General features: G+C 66.8%; 3 protein-coding genes across 3 annotated transcripts in view; 1 reads left to right on the top strand and 2 right to left on the bottom strand.

Moving 5' to 3' along the window:
- Positions 1–23: 23 nt before the first annotated feature.
- Positions 24–9,478, bottom strand: CHLRE_16g662500v5 (uncharacterized protein). Its single transcript, XM_043071013.1, has 11 exons — positions 9,117–9,478; positions 8,803–8,894; positions 7,429–8,022; positions 5,610–5,771; positions 3,993–4,174; positions 3,407–3,635; positions 3,069–3,173; positions 2,765–2,887; positions 2,327–2,449; positions 1,993–2,040; positions 24–756 (listed from the first exon to the last, which is right to left on the bottom strand). Exons 1-11 carry the CDS (start codon positions 9,436–9,438, stop codon positions 517–519), a joined length of 2,220 nt encoding a protein of 739 aa, XP_042915655.1. The 5' UTR covers positions 9,439–9,478; the 3' UTR covers positions 24–516.
- Positions 9,479–9,578: 100 nt separating this feature from the next.
- On the top strand, positions 9,579–14,342 carry CHLRE_16g662450v5 (uncharacterized protein). The gene is made up of 5 exons (XM_043071012.1): positions 9,579–9,998; positions 10,392–10,516; positions 10,853–11,054; positions 11,446–11,773; positions 12,047–14,342. Exons 1-5 carry the CDS (start codon positions 9,891–9,893, stop codon positions 13,693–13,695), a joined length of 2,412 nt encoding a protein of 803 aa, XP_042915654.1. The 5' UTR covers positions 9,579–9,890; the 3' UTR covers positions 13,696–14,342.
- Position 14,343: 1 nt separating this feature from the next.
- The window catches only part of CHLRE_16g662350v5 (uncharacterized protein), a 17,035-nt gene continuing 9,706 nt past the window's right edge, over positions 14,344–21,672 (bottom strand). Inside the window, exons 15-20 of the mRNA XM_043071011.1 lie at positions 21,222–21,672; positions 20,100–20,459; positions 19,238–19,781; positions 18,889–18,995; positions 16,697–18,283; positions 14,344–16,452 (exon numbers count right to left, since the gene is read on the bottom strand). The exon at positions 21,222–21,672 is cut by the window's right edge and continues 92 nt beyond it. Of these exons, the coding sequence (XP_042915653.1) occupies positions 15,103–16,452; positions 16,697–18,283; positions 18,889–18,995; positions 19,238–19,781; positions 20,100–20,459; positions 21,222–21,672 (4,399 nt within the window). The 3' untranslated portion in view covers positions 14,344–15,102. The remainder of the gene's footprint in view (positions 16,453–16,696; positions 18,284–18,888; positions 18,996–19,237; positions 19,782–20,099; positions 20,460–21,221) is intronic.

Here is a 21,672-nt window from a genome sequence, read left to right as displayed (position 1 = left end):
AAGCCCGAAGGGACAGGGTAGCGCGGCTCAGCCACTCAGGGCGTCAAAGACGTCAAGACGTCAGACACTCAGCATTCCCGCAACGCTGTTCGTTGCACCCTCAGAGCCGCTCGGCCAATACGCAATACGACTGCACAAAGTCCTTTAAAAGCAGGTCCGAGCTATGATTTTAGAGCACTGGGCAACACTAGCCATTCTCCTTGGCTGCCCAAGCCACCTGGCCACATCCCGCATTCCTGCAACCGCACCAGGCATGCATCTTGGCACCGGCTGCAAAATCGGCTGCTGGTTGCACGCGCGCCCCTCCCTGCACCTGCAGCCGCTTCCAGGGGTGGTTCCTGGCCGCTTCCATGGCCCCAATGCCACACGCACCAATAACAAACCCCTCTCCCCACACACATGCACCTACCGCAGCACCACAGCACCCAGCATTGCAGCACCCCACCGCCACCACCACCACCCAGCGCCGCAGCACCCCACCGCCACCACCACCACCCCCTAGCTCGCCGTGGCGCCTCAGAAGAAATCTCGGCTGGTGCGCAGGGCCGCCTGCGTCAGGCGGCCCAGGTGCGGCCCCCGCAGCCGCCCGTAGCGCGCCAGCAGCGACTGCCCCAGCAGCGCCGCGGCCTCACGCACCGGCTCGGGCGCAGAGGAGGCGGAGGAGGAGGCGGAGGAGGCGGGGGTGGAGGAGGGTCGGCGGGTGGTGCCACGGGCTGCCAGCAGGGCGTCATTGAGCAGCTTGCAGGCCTGGAACACCTGTGTGTGGGGTGGGGTGGGGTGGGGTAGGGCAGGGGAGGGCGCGCGAGGGCGCATGTTGGGGTGGCTGAGTAACTGGGGGAAGGACAAAGTGTAAAAGTGCGCGCGAGTGTGTGGGCGGTGTAGGGCAAACAAGTCCACCGCATTGCTGTGTGTGGGTAGGCGGGTGCGGGCGGGTGCCGTGTGTAGTACCGTAGTCGTAAAAAGGTTTCGGCTTTTTAAGTTCGGGGGTGGTCCACGAACTTGAACGCCGAAACAATTACAAATATATTTTGAAGATTTCCTCCCGAAATTTATGAACAATTGCGAAAATTTCGCGGGTCCGCGCGCGCAGGCGCGCGCGCGGGACTGCGGGTGGCCGTGGGTTTGGCACGCGGACGTGGTCGCATGGGCAGCGCAATCTTCAATCTATTTGCAGATCTCTTCGCCTTTGCAATACCTTGCCGCTATTCCTCTTATACACATATACCGTACCGTAGTCGTAAAAAGGTTTCGGCTTTTTAAGTTCGGGGGTGTAAGCGCACACGGGAGGAGGAGGCCGAGGCCGAAGCCGAGGCCGAAGCCGAGGCCGAAGCCGAGGCCGAGGAGGAGGAGGAGGAGGAGCCTGATACGGAAACGGAGGAGGAGAGTGATGGGGCAGAGAGTGATAGTGGAAGCGACGGTGAGGAGGAGGAGGCGTCATCAGATGGTGATGATGACACGCCCCTCCAGGAGCTGGCGCGTGCGATGCGCCAGTCCTGAAGATGGACTGCTACGGTACCGGCATTAGGCAGGCAACAAGCAGGTTAGCAAGGACAGTGGGTGCATGTGCAGTGGGAATTGCAAGTAGGGAAGATTGGGAATGCTGTATGGAGACTGCATCAAGATTACCGTAGGCAGGTATGATATGGGTACGGTGTGGTGGACACAACGCGGTGTGGTAGGGTAATGAGCGGGTTAGGACTGCTGCACAAACAGTAGGGCTGGTGGTGGCTGCCATGCTGCAAGGTGCGTGCTGGTTGCACACTGCGCACAGCGGTGCCGCCACCACCACACACGGGGCCCGCGCGGCGCCCCCGAAATTTTTGACCAGAGTTGTTACAATTGCCGCAAGGCTCCCGAAATATAAAATATAACGAATAATTTCAGCGATTCTGAAACGCCCTCCCGAACATTCAAAAGCCGAAACCTTTTTACGACTACGGTAACTTTCAGACACTCCCAACATCTCCCCTCGCGCCCTGCTACCCGGCGCACCTGCACCTCTGAACCCCGGCTGATGGCGTCAAGCACGTGCCAGCACGCCTGAGGGGGTGCGGGGGCGTGAGGGGGGGAGGAGGGGAGGGCGTGTAGGGGGGGAGCCTGGGAGGAGAGGAGGCGATTGAAGGGGCGCCAAGGGCGATAGAGCGGGTCAAATGAGTCATGTGTGCTCCATGACTCAGCCTACCCCCCAAGCAGACGGTCCGCCCATCCCTGAGATGCGCCCCTGGTTCATTCACACACACATACACACATAAAAGCTTCCTTCGTGCTCTCTGACACATGCACGCACATACGCACACACACGTATACGGTATGCCTGCGGCCGCACCTGCAGGGCGGAGTTGGCTGCTGCGGCGCGGGCGGGGCTGGGCGCGCCTCCGGGTCCGGCAGTGGCTCCGGCCAGCAGCTCGGCGTGCAGGTGCAGCAGCTCAAGCAGCTGGTAGCAGGCGGCCTATGTTTTGGGGGGGGGAGGGGAGGGAGGGAGAAGGGGGGGAGAAGGGGGTGGATGCAAAGATGGTTGGAAAAGCGGTGCACTGCAGACGAAGTCGTTACCAAATGGGGAGGAGGTTGGGAGAGGTGGGGAAAGAGAGAGGGCATAACGTGTATGTGTGTGTGAGGGCGTGCGTGTGTGAGGGCGTGTGTGTATGTGAGGGCGTGGGTGGGTGGGTGGGTACTTGTTTCCACCCCAGCCCAAACCCACGTGGCCCGACCCCCACCCCCTGCCCCGCTCGCTCCACCGTTCATGCTCCTACCCACACACGCGCACCTGCGCCGCCTGCACCCCGGTCATGGGCGGCCGGGCCTCCAACACACCACTGCCGCCACTGCCGCCCGCCTCGGCTTCGCGTGTGTCCTTCTCGTCCACTGCCTCGTCATCCTCTTGCAGCTCCTGTGTGTGTGTGTGTGATATAAAAAAGCACAGGCGTAAGGGTTGACACTGCGTCTTCGCACACACGTTTAACAAGCCGCAGCCCCTACACAGACACGCCCCTGCTCCCCCTCCCCCTCTCCCCTGCTCCCTCCCCCTCGCCCCCTCCCCCTCCCTCTCCCTCTCCCTCCCGCCCCCTCACCCGCAGTGCCGTGTGCAGCTGCCGCGCCGCCTCCTCCAGCCGCGGCTCCAGGGCCGCCAGCAGCGCCGGCCACTGCTCCGGAGGGCGCTGCGCCGCAGCCTGGGCCTGAGGGGGCAGCGTGGTGACAGGAGTTGGCGGGTTGCATGCATGAAAGAGATGCTGTTTATCGTATCCATTTGCAGCCAACCACTACAGCTCAACACTGCTCCTTACCGCTCCCCACACCCTCCCTACACCGTTCTACAGCCTCTTTCCAACCTCTCTACAGCCTCTCTACAGCCTCTCTACAGCGTCTCTACAGCCTCGCTACACCATCACATTCCCCGCCCCCCAGCCACCTTCTTCAGCGCCCGCTTGGCCGCCTCCGCCGCCGTCAGCCCGCCACTGCTGGCCGCAACAGCCGCAGCCGACACGCCGCCACTGCCGGCGCCCTGCCCTTCCGCCGCCGCCTCAACCTCGTCCTCCTCCTCCTCGGCCCCCGCCCCGGCGGCCCTCAGCAATTCCTCGGGGTCGGTGGAGGTGGCGGCCAGCAGCCGCTCAAAGCGCGGGGCCAGGTCGCCGCGGGCCCTGCACACATGCACATGGGGTGGCGTGTGGGCGTGTGGGCGTGTGGGCGTGTGGGCGTGTGGACGTGTGGGCGGGGGCTCGGGTGGGCGCGGGCCAGCGGCCTGAACATAGCGGGGAGATGTCTTGTGTGCGTGCGCCTGCACACCCGTGTGTGTATGTGTTCGCGCGCACGTTTCATGCATGCCCCATACGCGTTTGCGGCGGTGCTGCTGCGCGCCCGGCACGACACGGGCCGTACGGCAGGCCCCTCCCCTCGCCCTCCCCTCGCCCTGCCCTGCCCTCTTCTCCCCTTTCCCTGCCCTCGCCCCTCTCCCCACCCTCAACCCGCGCTACCCACCCCCCCCTGCCTGCACCCACCGCTCGTGCAGCTGCAGCAGCAGCGCCCGCAGCTCCTCCGGCAGCCGGGCCTCGGCGGCGCAGCGGCCGCAGCCGCAGGCGAAGCCGTATCTGCCGCCCAGCGCCGCCTGCCGTACCTGCGCCGGCGCCAGGTCGTCGCGGCCCAGGTACGACACCGTCAGCTCCGCGCCCTCGGGGATGGCCTGCGTGCGGGCGGGCGTGTGTGTGTGTGTGTGTGTGTGTGTGTGTGTGTGTGTGTGTGTGTGTGTGTGTGTGTGTGTGTGTGTGTGTGTGTGTGTGTGTGACTACGGTTTCCACGGTTATTCTGCCAGATCACGTGAATCGTGTATCTGGTATAACCAACGACAGGGCTCTCAATCGAGGGCTGCCGTGACCTGGCGTTTCCCCGGCAGAGCGCAACCAGCTCTGGAGTCCACAGGGCAACGCACTCCGACCCTTCACCGCGCCAGTAATCCTTGCGGAATTACTACCGGTGTAACAACCTCAGACCCAGCGGGCGAGCTACCTCTTAAAAACCAGGCGGGCAGAAGACAAAAAACAGCAAACATAACAAAACACGCAGCACGCGACAGCACGCGAAAGCACGACCACAGTGGCTGCGGGGCTGAGTCCTACGACCCGGCAGCCTGCACGACCTCAACCGCAACCTAACCAGCTCTCGACGCAAGGGCAGACAATGCCTAAGGGCAGCCACAAACGCGTCTGGCCACTAGGCCGGTCCAGGCCGTAAGACCCGGGGTGTTGCAGCACCCAATACACCCTCTCAGGCATTAAAACCCCGCAAACCTGGCCCTGCTCCCACGGGCGTAAAACAAAAGACCCTTCGCCTGCCCACTAAGCTCCCCCGCTGACCCTCTCGTATGCCACTGCTTCAGTGGCTCATGTTAGTGCTCACGCGCTTCTCCTAAGGGCTGATCCCTTTCAAGCCTCCAGCTCCATAGCTTGCGGCATCGCGCACAGCATTTCACCGTTCACCACCGCCAGGATGGGGTGAGTGGCGTCAACACCATCCCAGCCCTTTTGGGGCACGCCGAGCTGCGCGAACTGCATCAGCCGCGACCAGAAGTCCGCGACTGCACGAGCGCACGCAAGCTCGACGGGGTTGACGCCTGGCTGCGGCGGCGTCAGCTGTGTGGGCGGGATCTCGTCAAGATCGGGTTCCGCCTCCGCTGCACCTGCCACCGCAGCCTCGGGAGCTGCTGCCGCCGCCGTCTGAATTCCCAGGGCCGCTGCGGCGCGCGTCATCCCGCGCAGCCGCACCCGGCCATGTTCTGTGGCGGCCAGCGCCGCCATCACCACCACGTCCCAAACACACTGCTGAAAACCCGGCGGCGCCTGAACCAGCCACAGCTGGGCTTGGCTGATGGGAGCCGGACCGGGGTTGTGTGCGTTGATCTGCGCCACCGCGGCCTTCGCCACCGCGCAATCCCAGAAGTGGTGCTGCCGTGGCGTGGGCGCGGCGGCGGCGTGTGCCTCCACCGCGGCGCCCCCATGGCCGTGTTGCCCACAGCCGCATGGCTCACGGCGAGCCAACGGCATATGCGAGTTTCCCGGCAGCGGCACTGCGTCGATGGCCAATCGCCACAGCGTCTCAAAGTGTCGCCGTTCCCACCGCACCTTCTGCCAAAGGCGCGCCAGGGTGTCCCTAATGGCGCCAAGCGTTGCAGCCGCAGCTGCTGGCAGGTCCTCCCGCCGCACCACAGCGCGCGGCGGGAGGCCCTGTGCCGCGCGCTCATAATCCTCGTGTAGGTCCGCCCGCCGCGTGGCCACATCGTCCAGCTGCATGGATGTGGCCATGCGGACGGACAGCTTCGCTAGGGGGACTTTGAGGGTCTCAGTTGTGTGTGTGTGTGTGTGTGTGTGTGTGTGTGTGTGTGTGTGTGTGTGTGTGTGTGTGTGTGTGTGTGTGTGTGTGTGTGTGTGTGTGTTAAAGAGCACAAGGAAAACGTTGCGCAAAGACAGTGTATGCGATGCAGCAAAGCGACGGTTTACGGATGTTACCTGAAGTTACCTCGCATACCTGCTGCGTTGAGCCGCCGGTCTTACCAACCGGAAATCGCGCAACCCCCGCTACTCTAACCTCGAGGGGGGATTAGTGTCCACACGCTCTCAAGGGTGCAAACCCATGCATGTGCTCACGGTACCGTGAGGCCCAGGCACTCCTACGATTCCTAGCTCCGCGCCGCTACTCCTGGCCGCTAAGTCCAAGCTCCCGCCCAATCCTCGATGAAATTCTCACCTACGAGCGAATAAGAAAATAACAGAGCACAGGGCGGCAGCAGGGGAGTGTCACGAACAAGAGCGAAGGAACATGTTAGCGCGGCGGCGCGCGACGAGCAAGAGCAAACACGCAGCCCAGTCCCAGCCCAATTAACTATACTAGGGGTTGCGCGATTTGGGAAAGAGACGGAGGGTGGGCGACCACGAGCAAGTCAACAGGCGGGGAACGGCATGGGCGCATGCATGACGGCAAATGCAAACGGGGTGTCAGCACCACGGGCTGGCGGGGGAAAACAACCCCCGCTCCCCGCTCCATGGTGCGACGGAGGCGGCACACGCTAGGTACTCCCCTGATGCGGCCATGTAGCACCAGGTCCAAGTACACGCACAGCTTATGGGGACGTCGATCCCGCGGGCGGCGGCATGGGGAGGGTGGGCCCAAAGTTAGCACAGTACAGGTTATGGCGCAAATCAGAGGAACGCGACAGGCAGGAGGAACACGGCGCGCCCGAGGCGCCACAAGGCCCCCAGCCCGGTCCCCGACCCCGCGGAACGGGCTCCAGGCCTAGTGCCCAAAACTCGACAAGATAGCAATTTTCGGTAGCATCGTCCAGACGCGACAACACGCGTGTGTGTGTGTGTGTGTGTGTGTGTGTGTGTGTGTGTGTGTGTCAGGGGGGTTACATTCATAATCATTCAGAAGTGAAGGCGTAGCCAGGAGGGGGTCAGGGGGTCAGGGGGGGTTCAGGCAGGGCGTGTGGGTTGCGTGGCGTGCTTGCCGACGCGGAATGATGGGTTGACGGCGGCGAGGAGGAGCCGACTGGGATTGGGATTGGGATTGGGATTGGGATTGGGATTGGGATTGGATTGATCACGTGCCCTGCACTTGCACCTGTACCTGCACCCGCTGCATTGTGCCCCACCAGCGACCACACCTCCACACGGCTCGCCGTCGCCGTCGCCTCCCCTCCCTTCTCCCCTCCTCTATCCCTCTCTCCTCCGGGCCCTGGCTGCTTCCCTCACGCTCCCTCTCTCCCCTGTTGACATTCAGCCATACGGGCATCCTTAGCGCTAAGGATGCCCGTATGGCTGAATGTCAACACCCCCCTCACCCCACCCTCTCCCTCCTCCGCCCCTGCCTCGCCCCCCTGGCTACACCTTCAATTAACATAAATGTAAACCCCCCCCATCCCCTTCCCTCTCCTCTCGCCCGCACCTGCACCGCCCGCACCATCATGGTGTCGCCCGCCACCACGTAGTGCACACAGTTGGGCGCGCAGCTGTGGTTGAGGCGGCTGAAGTGCGGCCACAGCCCCACGTGGCTGCGCACCTCACCACCGCCCACCGCACCCGCACCCGCACCCGAAGCCGCAGCCGTAGCCCCAGAACCACTGCTGCTGCTACTGCCGCCGCTGCCGGTGCTACTGCCGCTGCCATTGCGCCGCAGGTCTGCTGCTGCCAGGTCCTCGTACTCGTCTCCGTACGCGTTGTACGACACAACCGACCTCAGATCCACATCCTCAACCGCCGCCGCCGCCGCCGCCGTACCTCCGCCGCCGCCAGCTCCTGCCGCCGCCGTACTCGCACTGCTGCTGCTGCCACTGCTCCCGGATCCGGACACCCCTCCTCCCCCTCCGCCGGCCGCCGCTGCTGCTGCTGCTGCTGCTGCTGCTGCTGGTGCCGCCGCCGCTGCCGCCGCCGGCGTGCGGGCTCCGTGCATGGCGGCGATGGCGCGGCGGCTGGCAGGCGGCATGTGCGGCCAGGCGGCGCGCAGGTGGGACACCAGCTGCTCGGGGGAGGGCATGGCGTCCTGTGGGCGGGGGGGGGGCGGACGAGTGGGGGTGCGGGGTTGTAGACACCAACCTAACCTAAACAGGGAAAGGGAAATGGAACAGAGAGGAAGACGGCGTGAGGAAGGGAGTGCGAGTGGGGGAGGGTGGGGGTTGTAAATACCAGCCCAAACTAAACCAAGACCAGTGGGGGAGTGGGAGTGGGAGTGAGGCCGGGAGGGCCAGCAACAGCAGCCGCAGGAGTGCGGTGGCGAGGGCCGCGGGTGCTGGGGGCCGGCAGGAGAGGCCAAGACCCCACCCGTAGCCCTGCGCCTGCACCCATACTCGGCACCGCTTTCGTGCACTCCCCAGGCACTCCCCAGGCAAACGCACACACACACACACACACACACACACACACACACAAACACACACACACACACACACACACACACACACACACACACACACACACAAGGGCACACACATACACAACACAAGGGCACACACCCGGTCGTGCCGACACGGACCGGCGCATGGTGAACACCAGTACCCCACCTTGCACTCGCCAGTAGCCCAACCCACCTGATGGTCATGGGCGAGGCCCCTCTCCCACCACCAGCAGTCCCAGGCACACACCGGCACAGGCACACACACCAGCACAGGCACACACACCGGCACAGGCACACATACCGGCGCAGGCACACATACCGGCACACACCGGCACACACCGGCACACACACGGGCACGTCCGGCATCGTCTGGCCGGCCTCCCGTTTCGTCTCTAACACGGGCACGGGCACACACACCCGCACGCGCACCTGCGGGCCGTGCAGCACCGCCAGCGGCCGCACCGCCATCACCAGCTCGCCCGCCGCCAGCCCCCGAGCAGCCACCAGGCCGCGGCCCTTGCCTGGCAGGGGGTTACACTCATGATTATTTAAGATGGGGTGTGCGGGTGGGTGCGGGGTGGGGTGGCGTAGGGTGGGTGTGTGGCGAGTGCGGCAGAGCGCGCATGTCCGTGAGTGTCCGGTGTTGTGTCCGCAAAACGCACTCTCTCGCCCTGGACCCGCCCTCACGCCCGTCCTGGCCCCTGGCCTGGCCCCGTCGTGGCCCCTAGCCTGCCTTGACCTACCCGGTATCTCGCGCTCCACAATGGGGCCAAGGATGTCCGAGGAAGGCGGGGTGCCGTCGAAGTACAGGGCGATGCTGGCCCGCTCCTCAGGCGTCACGTCCTGATCGCTTTGGCCAGGTTTGGGTGCCGGGGGAGCGCGAGTCCATATGCTGCGGCGACAAGCGCCGATGGTGCACGCGCTGATGATGATGGTGTCACCGAGACGGCCCGACGACGTAACCTGCTCGGCCGCGAAAGCAGCCCTCTGCAACAATGCGGCATGGTGTGCACTAGCATTTTGCAGCGCGAAAACACCCCGTGTGAGGCGCTGAAGTCTCTGCATCTCCGCCTCTCAGTCTCGGCAAACCAGCCTTCTACTGCAATGCGGAAACAATCAATTTATTAACAGCATGTTAGTTACTACTATAAACTACTAAGCATTTGTGCACATCGTCCGACCCAAATTTACGCAAACTGGTTCCAGGGAGCTGGCGCCCCTGCGCAAACCCGGCTTCGTGGCATTGCGGAAACAGCCGTGGAACTGCGCAAACTTCTGGGCCCAAGTCTCGCGTCATGCTGCCAGTAGCGCTTCTGGAGGCTGCGGCTCGCGTGAGGGCGGCATGTCCTCGCCTAAGGACATGCCTCCACGTTGCACAGCTCTCGCAGCGATATAAGAAGCCCGGTTGAACCCAGCGTTACATTTCAATACAATTTGCCTTGCCGCTCTACTTAAGCTGTCCTACATACTCTACATCGACCCTCCGCGTGCCCAAACGCTCCTGAACGCTTGCAAGGATGGCATCGGCGAGTTCAGACTCCGAGCCCCTGCCCGTGCGCCTGCACATTTATGACATCAGCCGTGGCATTGCTGCCCGGGTGTCGCCAGCTCTGCTGGGCCGTCAGGTGAGCTAGGGGCTGCCCGGACTGCGTGCGGCTTGCATTCCTGGGTCTGGCACTCCCGCGCGGATCGGTACTCGCTGACGGGAACAGTGTTCGTTTGACTTCATCGCTTTGGCCTGCTAGCACGGCGCAAGGATAAGGACTTCAGCACCCCGCGCGCTGTCCACCCCACCCATTCATCGCTCATCAGCCCTAGCCCCAGCACCCAAGGTTCCTCACCTCTCGCCTCCACGTGCACCGCAAAACCCCCATCCCCGGATCCCCCCCACACACACCTCCTCCCTCCTCCAGCTCCTCCGCTCCACCCCTCATCCAACCCCGCTCCACTCCCCCTCCCCCCCTCCATTCCCCCTCTCGCCCCCCCCTGCCCCCCCCCTGCCCCTGCCCCCCCCCCAGGTTGACGGGCTGTGGCACAGCACGCTGGTGGTGGGCGGGCTGGAGCTGTCGTACGGCCCGCCGCTGAGGCGCTACCCGGCGGGGCAGGGGCCGCTGGGCCGCCCGCAGCGAGTCATCGACATGGGGTGAGAGCTGGGAAGGAGCCGGGGGAGGTTGAAAGGTGGGGGTGGGTGCGGGCGGGCGGGCGGGCGGGCAGGCGGGGGCGGTGGCTGAGGCTGGGGCTGGGGCTGGGGCTTGGGTTGGGGCTGGTGCGGGGGCTCGGGCTGGGGCTGCAAGGAAGGAGGAGCTGTGCAAGGTCATGCCAGAATGCAGGGACAGCCGCATGCATGCGCCTGATGGGTGCTGGGTGCTGACGCCGCCCGCTGAGGAGCCACGCCTTGTGCCGCAAACTCACCCACTCCCTCTTCCCTCCCTCTCCCCTCTCCCCTCTTCCCTCCTTCCCCTCCCTTCCCTCCCTGCAGTGTGACGCTGCTGTCCTGGCCGCTGCTGGACGACCTGCTGGCCGGTCTCACGCGGCAGCCCGCACCCGCAGCCGCCGGCGGAGGCCCTGACGGCGGCGGCGGTGGCGGCCGCTTCGCCCCCGGCGCCTACCACATCCTGACCAACAACTGCAACCACTTCACACACGAGCTGGCGGGGGTGCTCACGGGCGGCGGCCTGCCGGTGAGACTGCGTGTGCGGGGTTGGATGTGGGTGCAGGAATGCACAAGGGGAAAAGGGTCGACACTGTGTGTGTGTGTGTGTGTGTGTGTGTGTGTGTGTGTGTGTGTGTGTGTGACACTGTGTGTGTGTGTGTGACACTGTGTGACACTGTGTGTTGGGGTTCGGGGGGGGGGGGGCGGTCGCAGTTGGAGTGGGGAGGGCGACGCGGATGCATCATTTCGGACCGCAACAAACGTCGCGTCCATCTGGTACAAGCCTGACCCCTGCGTGGGCCGGCCCATACACCCGGGCACCTCGCTGGCGCCGCATGCCCTGATACACACACACGACCCCATTCACTCAACGCCCCGCCCCTCCCGCTCCTCCCCTCTCCCCCTCCCCCTGCCCCCAGTCCGACATCCTGCACCAGGGCGAGCTGTGGCTGCAGAGCCCCCTGCTGGCAGACCTGCTGGCGGCGGGCGCCGGCGGCAGTAGCACCAACACCAACACCAACACCACTGGTGCGGCTGCTGCTGCTGCCGGCCCCAGCACCTCCACGGCCGCGCCAGCCACCGCCTCGCCCAACCCGGCCGCCGCTGCACCCGCCGGCCCTGCTGCTGCGGCTGCACCCGCTGCTGCCGGCCCTGCTGCTCCTGCCGGCCCCGCTGCTGCTGCTGCCGGCCCCGGCATGACGGCGCTGCTGGACCTGCTGCGCGGCGCCCTGTCGGAGCAGCACGCCGGTGGGTGTTGCTGCTAGTGCTTCAGAGTGCTTGACACACTGCTACTAGTGCTCCACAGTGCTCCACAGTGCTCCACGCGCTTTACCTTGATTTACGTATCTTGGTCGTAGCAGTGGCCCCGATAGCGTGTGGCTTCGTTGCACCCTTTGGTATGCTGTTCCTTGTGATGCGCTGACACCGCCAAGGCAAGGCGCTGACAGACCCTTTCCTTCTCGTGCTTGCTGTGCTGCCCCTCCCCCATCCCTTACACACGTAATACGGCGGCCGCCGCAGACGCCGCTGCTACTGCTGCTACTGCTGCCGGCGGCTCAGCACCTCTGCCGCAGTGGGCCGGGCTGCGGGCCCTGCTGGACTTGTGGACCGAGGTGGCGGACTGCTTCACGACCGCGGACGGCGGGGCGGGGGCCGGCGAGGCGGCGGCTGCTGCTGAGGCGGGTGGTGCGGCTGCGCCGCCGGCCCCGGCTCCGGGCTATGCCGCCGCCGCTGCCGCCGGAGCCGCTGCCGGAGCGGCGGCGGCGGGTGCGGCTCCGGGTGCGGCTGGCGGTAACCGCGGCGGCGGACTGGGAGGGCCCTGCCGCGGCCGCAGGTGCTGGCGCAGCGGCGGCGGCCCCGCCGCGGCCGCTGGTGCCGCTGGTGCCGCTGGCTGTGGCATGCCGCCCTTCGCTCAGTTCGGCCCCTTTGGCGCCTTCGGCCCCTTAGGCCTCCACGGCGGCTTCGGGCCTCGCGGCTTCCCCTTCCGTGCCGCGGGTGGCGGTGGCGGTGGCGGCTGCGCCCGCAGCTGCGGCGCGGCTGCGCCCGCTGCCGCCCCAGCCGGCGGCGGCTGCCCCTGGCTGCGTGACTGCGCCGCCGCCGCCGCCGCCGGCGGCAGTGCTGGCTGTGCCGGCGGCCGTGGCGGCGCGGCCGGCGGCCGCCGCGGCGGCGCCTGCTGCGGCCCCTGGCGGTCTGCGCTGCAGTGGGGCCCGCATGCCACTGCACGCGGCGGATGCAGCGGCGGCTTCGGTCGCGGCTTGAACTGCTACTGCCAGCCGCAGCAGCAGCAGCAGCAGCAGCACCCGCTGCTGGGTGGCGACTTCGGTCTTGGCCTGGGCCTAGGCCTGGGGCTGGGGCTGGGCCTGGGCGGAGCCGGCGTGGCTGCGGACCTGCAAGCTGCCCTGAAGGCGGCGGCCGCGGCTTCGGCGGTGGCGGCGCAGCCGCAGCCGCAGCACCAGGCGGCCGCGGCAGAGGGTGCGGCGGCGGCGGCCGCGGGTGCGGCGGGCGCGGGCGCGGAGGCCAGGGCAGGCGCCGCTGCTTCCTGCGGTGCCGGTGGCGGGCTGGCGGAGGCGATGCAGCAGCTCCTGGGCCTGGGCCTGGGCCTGGATGAGGAGGCGCTGCAGGCGGTGCGGGTGGCCATGGAGGTGGACGAGGCAGGGCAGGAGAAGGAGGAGGAGGCAGTGGAGGAGGCGGGCCTGGCGGAGGTGCTGCTGCCGCTGCTGGCGTCGGGGCTGCTGTTCCGCGGCGGCCCTCTGGGCGCCTTCGGCGGCGGCGCGCTGCCGATTCACTTGGCGCGCTTTGGCGCCGCCCCGCGCGGCTGCGGCGGCGGCGGCGGTGCGTACAGCAGTGGTGGCGGCTGCTGCCCGCGCCGCGCCGGCCCCCCCGGTGGCGCCGCCGCCGCCGCGGGGCCCTCTGCCGCCGCCCCCGAGCCTGCGGCCGCCGCCGCTGCTGCGCCGGCGGCTGCCGGTGCTGCCGCGCCTCCGGCTGCTGTTGCGCCTGTCGGCGACGGCAACGGCGCCACGGCGGCCGCGGCGGAGCACCCGGCCTCGCCTCCCTCGGGCGACGGAGGCAGCGGCGGCTGGATGGAGGTGGAGGTGGAGGTGGGGGCGGGTGCGGGCGAGGACGATGACGGGGTGGTGACGGCGGTGGACCCGCGCCAGAAGCAGGAGTAAGCAGTAAGGAGGGAGGTAGGAGGTAGGAGGAGGTGACGAGGGAGGAGGAAGCGGTGGGCGTAGCAGGACCGCCCGGAATGCCACTGGGAAGCTACAGTGGCTGGGTTGAGGGCAAATGAGACGGATGGACAGCAGATGGACACGCATACAAGTGTGTGCAGTGTACGGGGAGAGGGGGTCACACTGTGTGGCCGGGTTTGTGCGGCGGCGGCGCGCTGCCCCGCACTGAGGCTTGGTCTCTCGTGATGCGTGCGGGGCGCGTGCCGGCGCGGGAAGTTGTTGGGGTGTTGGCTTCGGCAGCCCGGCGCTTACTCGCTGGCGCCGTGTACATTAAATAAAGTACTGCCGTTGTTGGCGACATGTGAAGCCGTGCCGCTTGCCTCCGTGTGCCCGAGCGGACGTACGTAAATGTCAAAAGTGCCGCTGCTTTGTGGTGCGGTGTGCTGCTGCTGTGTGCTGCGGCGTGAGCGGCGGATTGCTGGCATCATGGGGGATCATCAGTTTACGAGACGCTGCTTTGCAGGGCAGCCGTTCTGAGTGTACTGTACTTATGTGTGTGGTTGGGATTGGCCTAGAATCCTAGAGCGAGGCGGTGCTTGCTGACCCCCAGCGGCACTTCTACTAGTACTGTGTAATGACTCCATTGCGGCATTTGTTACCGTTGCCCAGTTGCCTGGGAATGCCCCCGGTCGGTTGGACAGTGGCAGCCCGCATGGACAGCCGCGACGAGGCTCGCCTGCTGCGTCGTCATCCCGACGTAACCAGCGGGCTGTGGCGGACAGTGTCGGGCACAGGCAGCGGGTGCGGGCGCACCGGTCCGTTGAGGACGAGGACACCTCAGTGGCCCTTCCGCCCCTTTGGACATGCATTGCAGCCGTGTCGCCCTTATTCCTCATTAGCCAACATGTATGCGCCAATGTCTCACACACAACTACCAAAACAACATGCAGAACGAACATGCCTCCTATCCCAGCTTATCTACATGCCTGACTACGGCACCGCACCGTGCGCTCGCGCTAGCTTACACTTTACAGTCATTCATCAACATCGCTAGCTGTTTGCAAGCCTCACAACTCTCCGCACACCATCACAGCAAACATTCTAAAGCAACAAACTTCCATCCTAGTGCCTAGCCTACCTGTGTGCCGCTCCTGCGCATTGTAACTACAGCACACAACTCTCTGCACATCTATCCATGCGTACACACGCAAATCTCAATACACTAAGACTAACTGTACTCTAGAACTACCGACAGCAAACTACTGTTATTGTCCTGCCAACACGGCGGCGCCGGCTGCGGCTGCAGCCGCCAGCCACCCGCACACGCCCACTCCAGCACTTGCTGGCTGGCAGCTGCTTCGTGCCCTTTATTTGCCTTGCTGTCTCTTTGGCCGCCACACACACACATCACTCCGGGCGCGGCCCTCCCCCTGCTCCTCCCCCTCCTTCCCCTCCTTCCCTTCCTCCTCCGCCTTGGCCCTCTCGCGCCGCCGCTGCCGCCGCTGCCGCTGCCACCGCCGCCACCACCGGGCTGCTGCCGTCATTCAGGCGCGGCCCCCGCGGTGAGAAGGCCTCGGGCTGACGCCGCGGCGGCGTGGGCGGCAGCGGCAGCGGCGCCTCCTCCTGAGCCGCCTGCCGGCCCGCCGCCTCGCCCCCATCTCCGGCATCTTCGTGGCGGCCCCTGCTGCCACGACCCCTCTGAAGTGGCTGTGTCCCCCGCGCCAGCTCCCCGCCCTGCTCCCAACCCGCCGCCACTGCAGCCACTGCAGCCACTGAGTCACCTGCCCGCTCCTCCTGCTGCTGCCACAGCCGCCGCGCCGGCTGCTGCTGCCACTGCGGGTGCTGCCACTGCCAGGGTGCCTGCTGCTCTCCTCCGTCTTCCCTGCAGCCCCCCACACTCATCAGCCGTGCCCCGCCTCCGCCCTCACCGCCCTGGATCCCGCCGCCCCCACGCCCAACGTCTCCCGCACCCACGGAGCCCCCCGCGGGCTGCCACGCGGCCTCTCCCCCTTCGCTCATCCACTGCCGCGCCTGCAGCTGCAGCCGCAGCATCTGTTGCTGCTGCTGTTGCTGCTGCTGCTGCTGCTGCTGCAGCCGCAGCATCTGTTGCTGCTGCTGCTGCTGCTGGGGCTGCTGCTGCTGGGGCTGCTGCTGAGGCCGCCGGGGCCGCACCGCGGTGAAAGGCGACCACAAGCCACCCGCCGGGCCCCCAGCACCACTACTCCCAAGCCCACCACCACCCTCGCCCTCGCCCTCGCCCTCCACCTGCTGCCCCTCATCCCCACCACCCCCACACATTGAGCCCGCACTGCCGCCGCCGCGGCCGCCGGCACCTGCGGCCGCACCCAGCGGCGCCACACCACCCACGCCAGCCGCCTCCTGATGTCCGCCCCCGGCGGCGGCGGCCCGCGGAGACGGCGCCACCCAGCGCCACGCAGGCAGCGAGGGCAGACCGCCGCCCGAGGCTGTAGCACCGGCACCGGCACCGGCACCGCTGGCGGCAGAAGCACCTGCTGCTGCTGCTGTGCCCGACAGCGCTCCCTCCAGTGCAGCGGGCGAGGCAGCCGCCGCCGGCAGTAGCATGCCGCCGCCTGCTCCGCCGCCGCCGCCGCCGCCTGGGCTGTAGCTGCTGAGGCCGAGCGGCAGTAGCAGCTGGTCCAGCATGAGGGCGTCGGTGGAGTAGACGGAGCTCAGCCGGCACACGCCCATGCCGCCGCCGGTGCCGCCGCCGCCGCCGCCGCCCCCCGACTGCAGCTGCTGCGGAGGCGCAAGCAAGTGTTGCAGTAGCGGGACCGGTGTTGAGCAAGGGGCAGGGGTTGCGGGCGGGAGCGGGGTAGGTCACGTGCCTGGGTCTGTGTCTGGATCGGACATGTCCCCGCCGCCATGCATGCCCATGTCGCCACGCGCATGCATGTCAACTCGGCTGCATCAACGCATTGCATTGCATTGCATTGCATTGCATTGCATTGCAAAAGCAAGTAGCTAGTCTGCATAAACTCACCTCCGACGTGAGTCCGGACATGTTGCTAAGGGCGCCACTGCTCCCCCGCAGCATGCCGCCGCTACTACCCGGCAGCCCGCGCCGCAGCGGCAACGGCGGCTGTAGCAGCGACGTGGGAGAGACCGTACCCGCCGCCGCCGCCGCCGGCTGTAGCATACCGCCACCATAGCCGGCCCAGATGCTGCTGCCGGCGCCGCCATCAGCCGCCGCCGGCGCAGCCGCGCCAGCCGATGCCGACCACACGCCCGAGCTACTGCCGACGCCGCCGGCCGTGCTACTGCCAATGCCTGGCAGCGTGCCGCTGTTGGGGCCGCTGCCGCCGCCGGCACCACCTGCTACAGCCGCCGGCGCAGCGGCGCCCGCCGCGGCTGTAGCAGTAGCCGCTGCTACTGCCGCCGCCAGGGCTGCCGCCGACGGCCAGGCCCTGATGGATGCCCGGCGCCAGGGCGAGGGCGAGGACGGCGTGTCGCTGCTACTGCCGCCGCCACCTCCCCCGCTGGTGCGCGTGCTACTGCCGCCGCTGGTGCCTCGGGCCGCGGCTGCGGCGGCGGCGCCGCCGCCACCGCCACCAGGGCCGCCGGGGCCGCCGTCGCTGCTGTAGCTGGTTTGCTGCCGCGCCTGCCGCAGGCGCACCGGCGAGTGGCAAGTGACGAACACATCATCGCCTTGCACGGCGGCTGCTGCTGCTGGTGCTGGTGTGGGTGGTGCTGCTGTTGGCGCGGGTGGTGGCGCACCTGCAGATGCAAGCGGCTGCACCGGGCCGCCTGCACAGGTTGGGAACTCGAACGACCGCCGCTCAGACGAGCGCGTGTCGCCAGCAGGCGGCGGCTGGCCCCCGCCCGCCGGAGCCCCAACGGACCGGTCGGCCCCGCCCTCGTGGCCACGCTGCGGCCGGCTGCTGCTGCTACTGCCATCGCCCGCACCATTGCTGCTACTGCCGTCACCCGCGCCGCTGTTGCTACTGCCGCTGCTGAGCGCCGCCAGCCGCAGTAGCAGGCCGCCCACCTCGCCGCCGCCGGCTTGCAGGCTGTAGGCGGCTTTCGTGGATGCGTCGCGGCCGCCGCCCGCAGTGACCGTGAACACGTGCGGCTGGTGTGGGGGCTGGGGAGGTGGGGGCGGCGGCGGCAGCGGCTGAGGCTGATGCGGGGTTTGCGCCGTCGTGCCTGCTGCGGATGATGAAGGTGGCGGCGGTTGTGCAGCAGGGGGTGGCTGTAGCAGGGAGGAGTAGATGTCTTCGTCGTGGGGACTGAGGTGGCCGCACACACACAGCACAAAGCTGTAGTCAGACGCCGGCGGCGGCGGCGGCTGGGAAGAGGCTGTAGCAGGGGCGCCGGAAATGGCGGCGCCGCCGTCGCGAGCTGCCAGCTGTGAGTGGCTGTCGGGCGCTGGTACCGCGGCAGGGGATGACACGCCGGGCCCCTCAGCAGAGGCAGTAGCAGCAGCTGCAATGGCAGTGGCAGCGGCAATAGCTGTAGTAGCAGCGGCTGAGGCGGCTGGGTCTGGGTCTGGTGGGGCGGATGACGAGGCGCGAATGAGGCCCAGCAGCCGCTGCATGGCTCGGCCCTTGGTCACACCCGCCGGCCGGACCTGTGTGTGTACGGCATGTGTGTGTGTTAAAGAGCACAAGGAAAACATTGCGCAAAGACAGTGTATGCGATGCAGCAAAGCGACGGTTTACGGATGTTACCTGAAGTTACCTCGCATACCTGCTGCGGTGAGCCGCCAGTCTTACCAACCGGAAATCGCGCAACCCCCGCTACTCTAACCTCGAGGGGGGATTCGTGTCCACACGCTCTCAAGGGTGCAAACCCATGCATGTGCTCACGGTACCGTGAGGCCCAGGCACTCCTACGATTCCTAGCTCCGCGTCGCTACTCCTGGCCGCTAAGTCCAAGCTCATGTGTGTGTGTGTGTGTGTGTGTGTGTGTGTGTGTGTGTGTGTGTGTGATATACAGAAGCACAAGGGGAAGGGGCGTTTGTGTGTGTAAGCGCGTGCGCGTGCCACCTCTGCTCCCTCCCCACTCCGTCCCCATATGATGGAACTCCATTGGTTGGGCTGGGGCACATGCTACTCCCCGTCTCCCCCTGCCTCCCCCTGCCTCCTCCTGCCTCCCCCTGCCTCCCCCCTCTTCCTCCTCCCCCCCCCTCCCTCCTCCCACCTCCCGCCCCCCCTCCCCCCCCCCCGCACCTACCTCTACTGTGCGGCCGCACGTGGCCACCTCCAGGGGGGCGTTGCTGATGGGGCCGGCGCGCAGGTGCTGCAGCAGGTCGCGAGCCTGGAGCCGGCCGAAGTCGGGGTCTGAGGGGGAGGGGAGAGGAGGTGGAGGAGGTGGAGGAGGAGGTGAGGAGGAGGTGGGTTTGGTGGGAGGGGTGGCTGGGCACACAATGCACACGCGCCCTAGATACCGTGCCTAGATACGCCGTTTCTTATTTAAAAGCACAAAGGAAACTGCCGTGTGTGTGTGCGTGTGTGCACGCATGTGTCCATCTCCCTCGCCTTGCCCCCTCCCCCCTCCCCCCCTCCCCCCCTCCTGCCCTTACCCGTGTGCCTGTAGTTCCATGCCAGGCTGGTGGCCCTCGCCTCCACAAACGAGCCCGGCGTGCGCTCCGCAAAGTAGTCCAACACCAACCGCACCGCGCCCATCCAGCTGAGCGGCGGAGGGGAGGGAGGCGGAGGCGGCGAGGGTGAGGGCTGGGGCGAGGGCGGCTGGGGCGAGGGCGGAGGTGAGGGCGGGGGCTGGTGGTGGGGGCCTGTGGCGGGGTGGCGGCGGGCGACGTGGGAGGAGGAGGAGGCGGCGGACGCGGGTGCGGGTGCGGGTGCGGGTGTGGCGCCCGATTGTGTCGTCGTCTGAACAGACTGCTGGAGTTGCTGCTGCTGCTGCTGCTGCTGCTGCTGCTGTTGTTGTTGGTGTTGCGGGTGTTGCGGGTGCCTGCGGCTGCTGCCGCCGCGCTGCTGCTGCTGCGGGGGCAGGTATGCTGCGGTGCCGCCGCCGGCCGCCAGTGCGGGCAGCGACTGCACGTCAAACAGCGAGTGCCACCGACACCACACGTCGTCGTCATCGCCGTCAGCAGCAGCGGCGGTGTCCTGTCAGCAGCCGTAGCCGCATTAGAACGTCAGGGGGCCGGGGCACCCTAGGTGAACATTTGCGGTTTTGGCCCCTTAATAACTTTTGTGCGACAACTAGCCCAGTCATCAAACCCCTCGGCATGGTGCCCTCCCCGTGTGGGGCCGGGGGCTACACTCATGCATTAGTTAATTAAATGGGGGGCGGGAGGGGGCGAGGCACATGAGGGGCGGGCCACGGGAAAGTAAAAGAAGGCACATGGGGCGCGAGGGGGGAAAAGACACACACGTAGCAGCACGTGTGCTGTCCTGTGGCCGGTGCGTGGAGAGCTCGCCCACCTCGGTTGCGGGTGCTGTCGCCGCGCCGCCGCCGCCCGGACCGCCTCTCACACCGCCTGCCGCCGCCGCCGCCGCCGCCCCAGGGCGTGCGGGCGTGATGACTGCCCTGACGCCGCCCCGCCGCCCCACACGCCTGGCGAATACGCCGTTCTCCGCCATCAGCCACACTTCCCCGGTAGGCCGCTGTGACGGCTGCTGCGGCTGCGGCTGCAGCTGCTGCTGCTGCTGCTGCCGCCCAGGCGGCTGTAGCAGGTCCGCTGCGGGAGGCTGTAGCAGGTCCGGCTGTAGCAGCCCCCCAAACAGGGCGTCCATGCGGGCCGTGTCGCTGCCCGACACCAGCACCACCACATTGGCCGGGTCCTGGCGGGCAGGACGGTAGAGGGTTGTGTGGAGGGTTGTGTGGGGAGGGGTGCTTGTTTGGTGAGCTGAGACGGTATGCGTGTCCACACGGCGGCGTGATCAGCACGGTAGACGGCAAACGGCACAAGTGGCACAACATGCGTGTCCTACAAGTGGCACAACATGCGTGTCCTACAAGTGGCACAACATGCGTGTCCTACAAGTGGCACAACATGCGTGTCCTACAAGTGGCACAACATGCGTGTCCTACAAGTGGCACAACATGCGTGTCCTACAAGTGGCACAACATGCGTGTCCTACAAGTGGCACAACATGCGTGTCCTACAAGTGGCACAACATGCGTGTCCTACAAGTGGCACAACATGCGTGTCCTACAAGTGGCACAACATGCGTGTCCTACAAGTGGCACAACATGCGTGTCCTACAAGTGGCACAACATGCGTGTCCTACAAGTGGCACAACATGCGTGTCCTACAAGTGGCACAACATGCGTGTCCTACAAGTGGCACAACATGCGTGTCCTACAAGTGGCACAACATGCGTGTCCTACAAGTGGCACAACATGCGTGTCCTACAAGTGGCACAACATGCGTGTCCTACAAGTGGCACAACATGCGTGTCCTACAAGTGGCACAACATGCGTGTCCTACAAGTGGCACAACATGCGTGTCCTACAGCAAACCACGTCCCCGCCTTTCCCCCTCCTGTCCCCACCTCTCCCCCGCCCCTGCTCCCCCTTTACCCCGCCCCCGCTGCACGCACCGCCGCCAGCTGCCTCAGTGCGGCCATGACCCGTGGGTCCACACGCGCCAGCAGCGCCCTCGAACCCCCGTGCAGCTCACGACGACTGCTACTGCCACCGCCGCCACTGCTGCTACTGCCGGCGGCTGCCTGGGCGGCTGCGGCGGCGGCGGCGGCGTCGCCACTGCCAGTGAGCGCAACAGCGCTGCCACCGCCGTGATCTCGGGACTCCCGCTGGCCGCCGCCGCCCCCTGCTGCTGCTACTGCTACTGCTGGAGCCGGCGACCTGCTACTGCCGCTGCTACTGCCGTTACCAACAACAGGCGCGGCTGGCGCACCAGCTCCTCCTCCGCCGCCACCGCCGCCGCCGCCGCCGCCGCCAAAGCTGCTGAGAAGGCCGCTGTAGCCGAACACAAGCAGCCGCCGCCGCACACACTGCTGAGCCCGGCCGCCGCCGCCGCTGCTACTGCCA

The sequence above is a fragment of the Chlamydomonas reinhardtii genome, chromosome 16 (assembly GCF_000002595.2).
Source record: "Chlamydomonas reinhardtii strain CC-503 cw92 mt+ chromosome 16, whole genome shotgun sequence".
In the NCBI taxonomy this organism is placed as follows: Eukaryota; Viridiplantae; Chlorophyta; class Chlorophyceae; order Chlamydomonadales; family Chlamydomonadaceae; genus Chlamydomonas; species Chlamydomonas reinhardtii.
This window is presented reverse-complemented; position numbering and strand designations above follow the sequence as displayed.

What these genes read in the sequence shown, in the direction of transcription:
- CHLRE_16g662500v5 (XM_043071013.1), bottom strand. Translation starts at nt 9,438, where the DNA reads ATGCAGAGACTTCAGCGCCTCACACGGGGTGTTTTCGCGCTGCAAAAT. An exon ending in CTGCTGCAGCTGCACGAGCG is followed by an intron (nt 3,636 to 3,992) that starts GTGGGTGCAGGC and finishes GCATGTGTGCAG; the next exon opens with GGCCCGCGGCGACCTGGCCC. An exon ending in GCCGGGGTTCAGAGGTGCAG is followed by an intron (nt 757 to 1,992) that starts GTGCGCCGGGTA and finishes CCCCACACACAG; the next exon opens with GTGTTCCAGGCCTGCAAGCT.
- CHLRE_16g662450v5 (XM_043071012.1), top strand. Translation starts at nt 9,891, where the DNA reads ATGGCATCGGCGAGTTCAGACTCCGAGCCCCTGCCCGTGCGCCTGCAC. An exon ending in CAGCGAGTCATCGACATGGG is followed by an intron (nt 10,517 to 10,852) that starts GTGAGAGCTGGG and finishes CCCTCCCTGCAG; the next exon opens with TGTGACGCTGCTGTCCTGGC. An exon ending in TCACGGGCGGCGGCCTGCCG is followed by an intron (nt 11,055 to 11,445) that starts GTGAGACTGCGT and finishes CCCTGCCCCCAG; the next exon opens with TCCGACATCCTGCACCAGGG.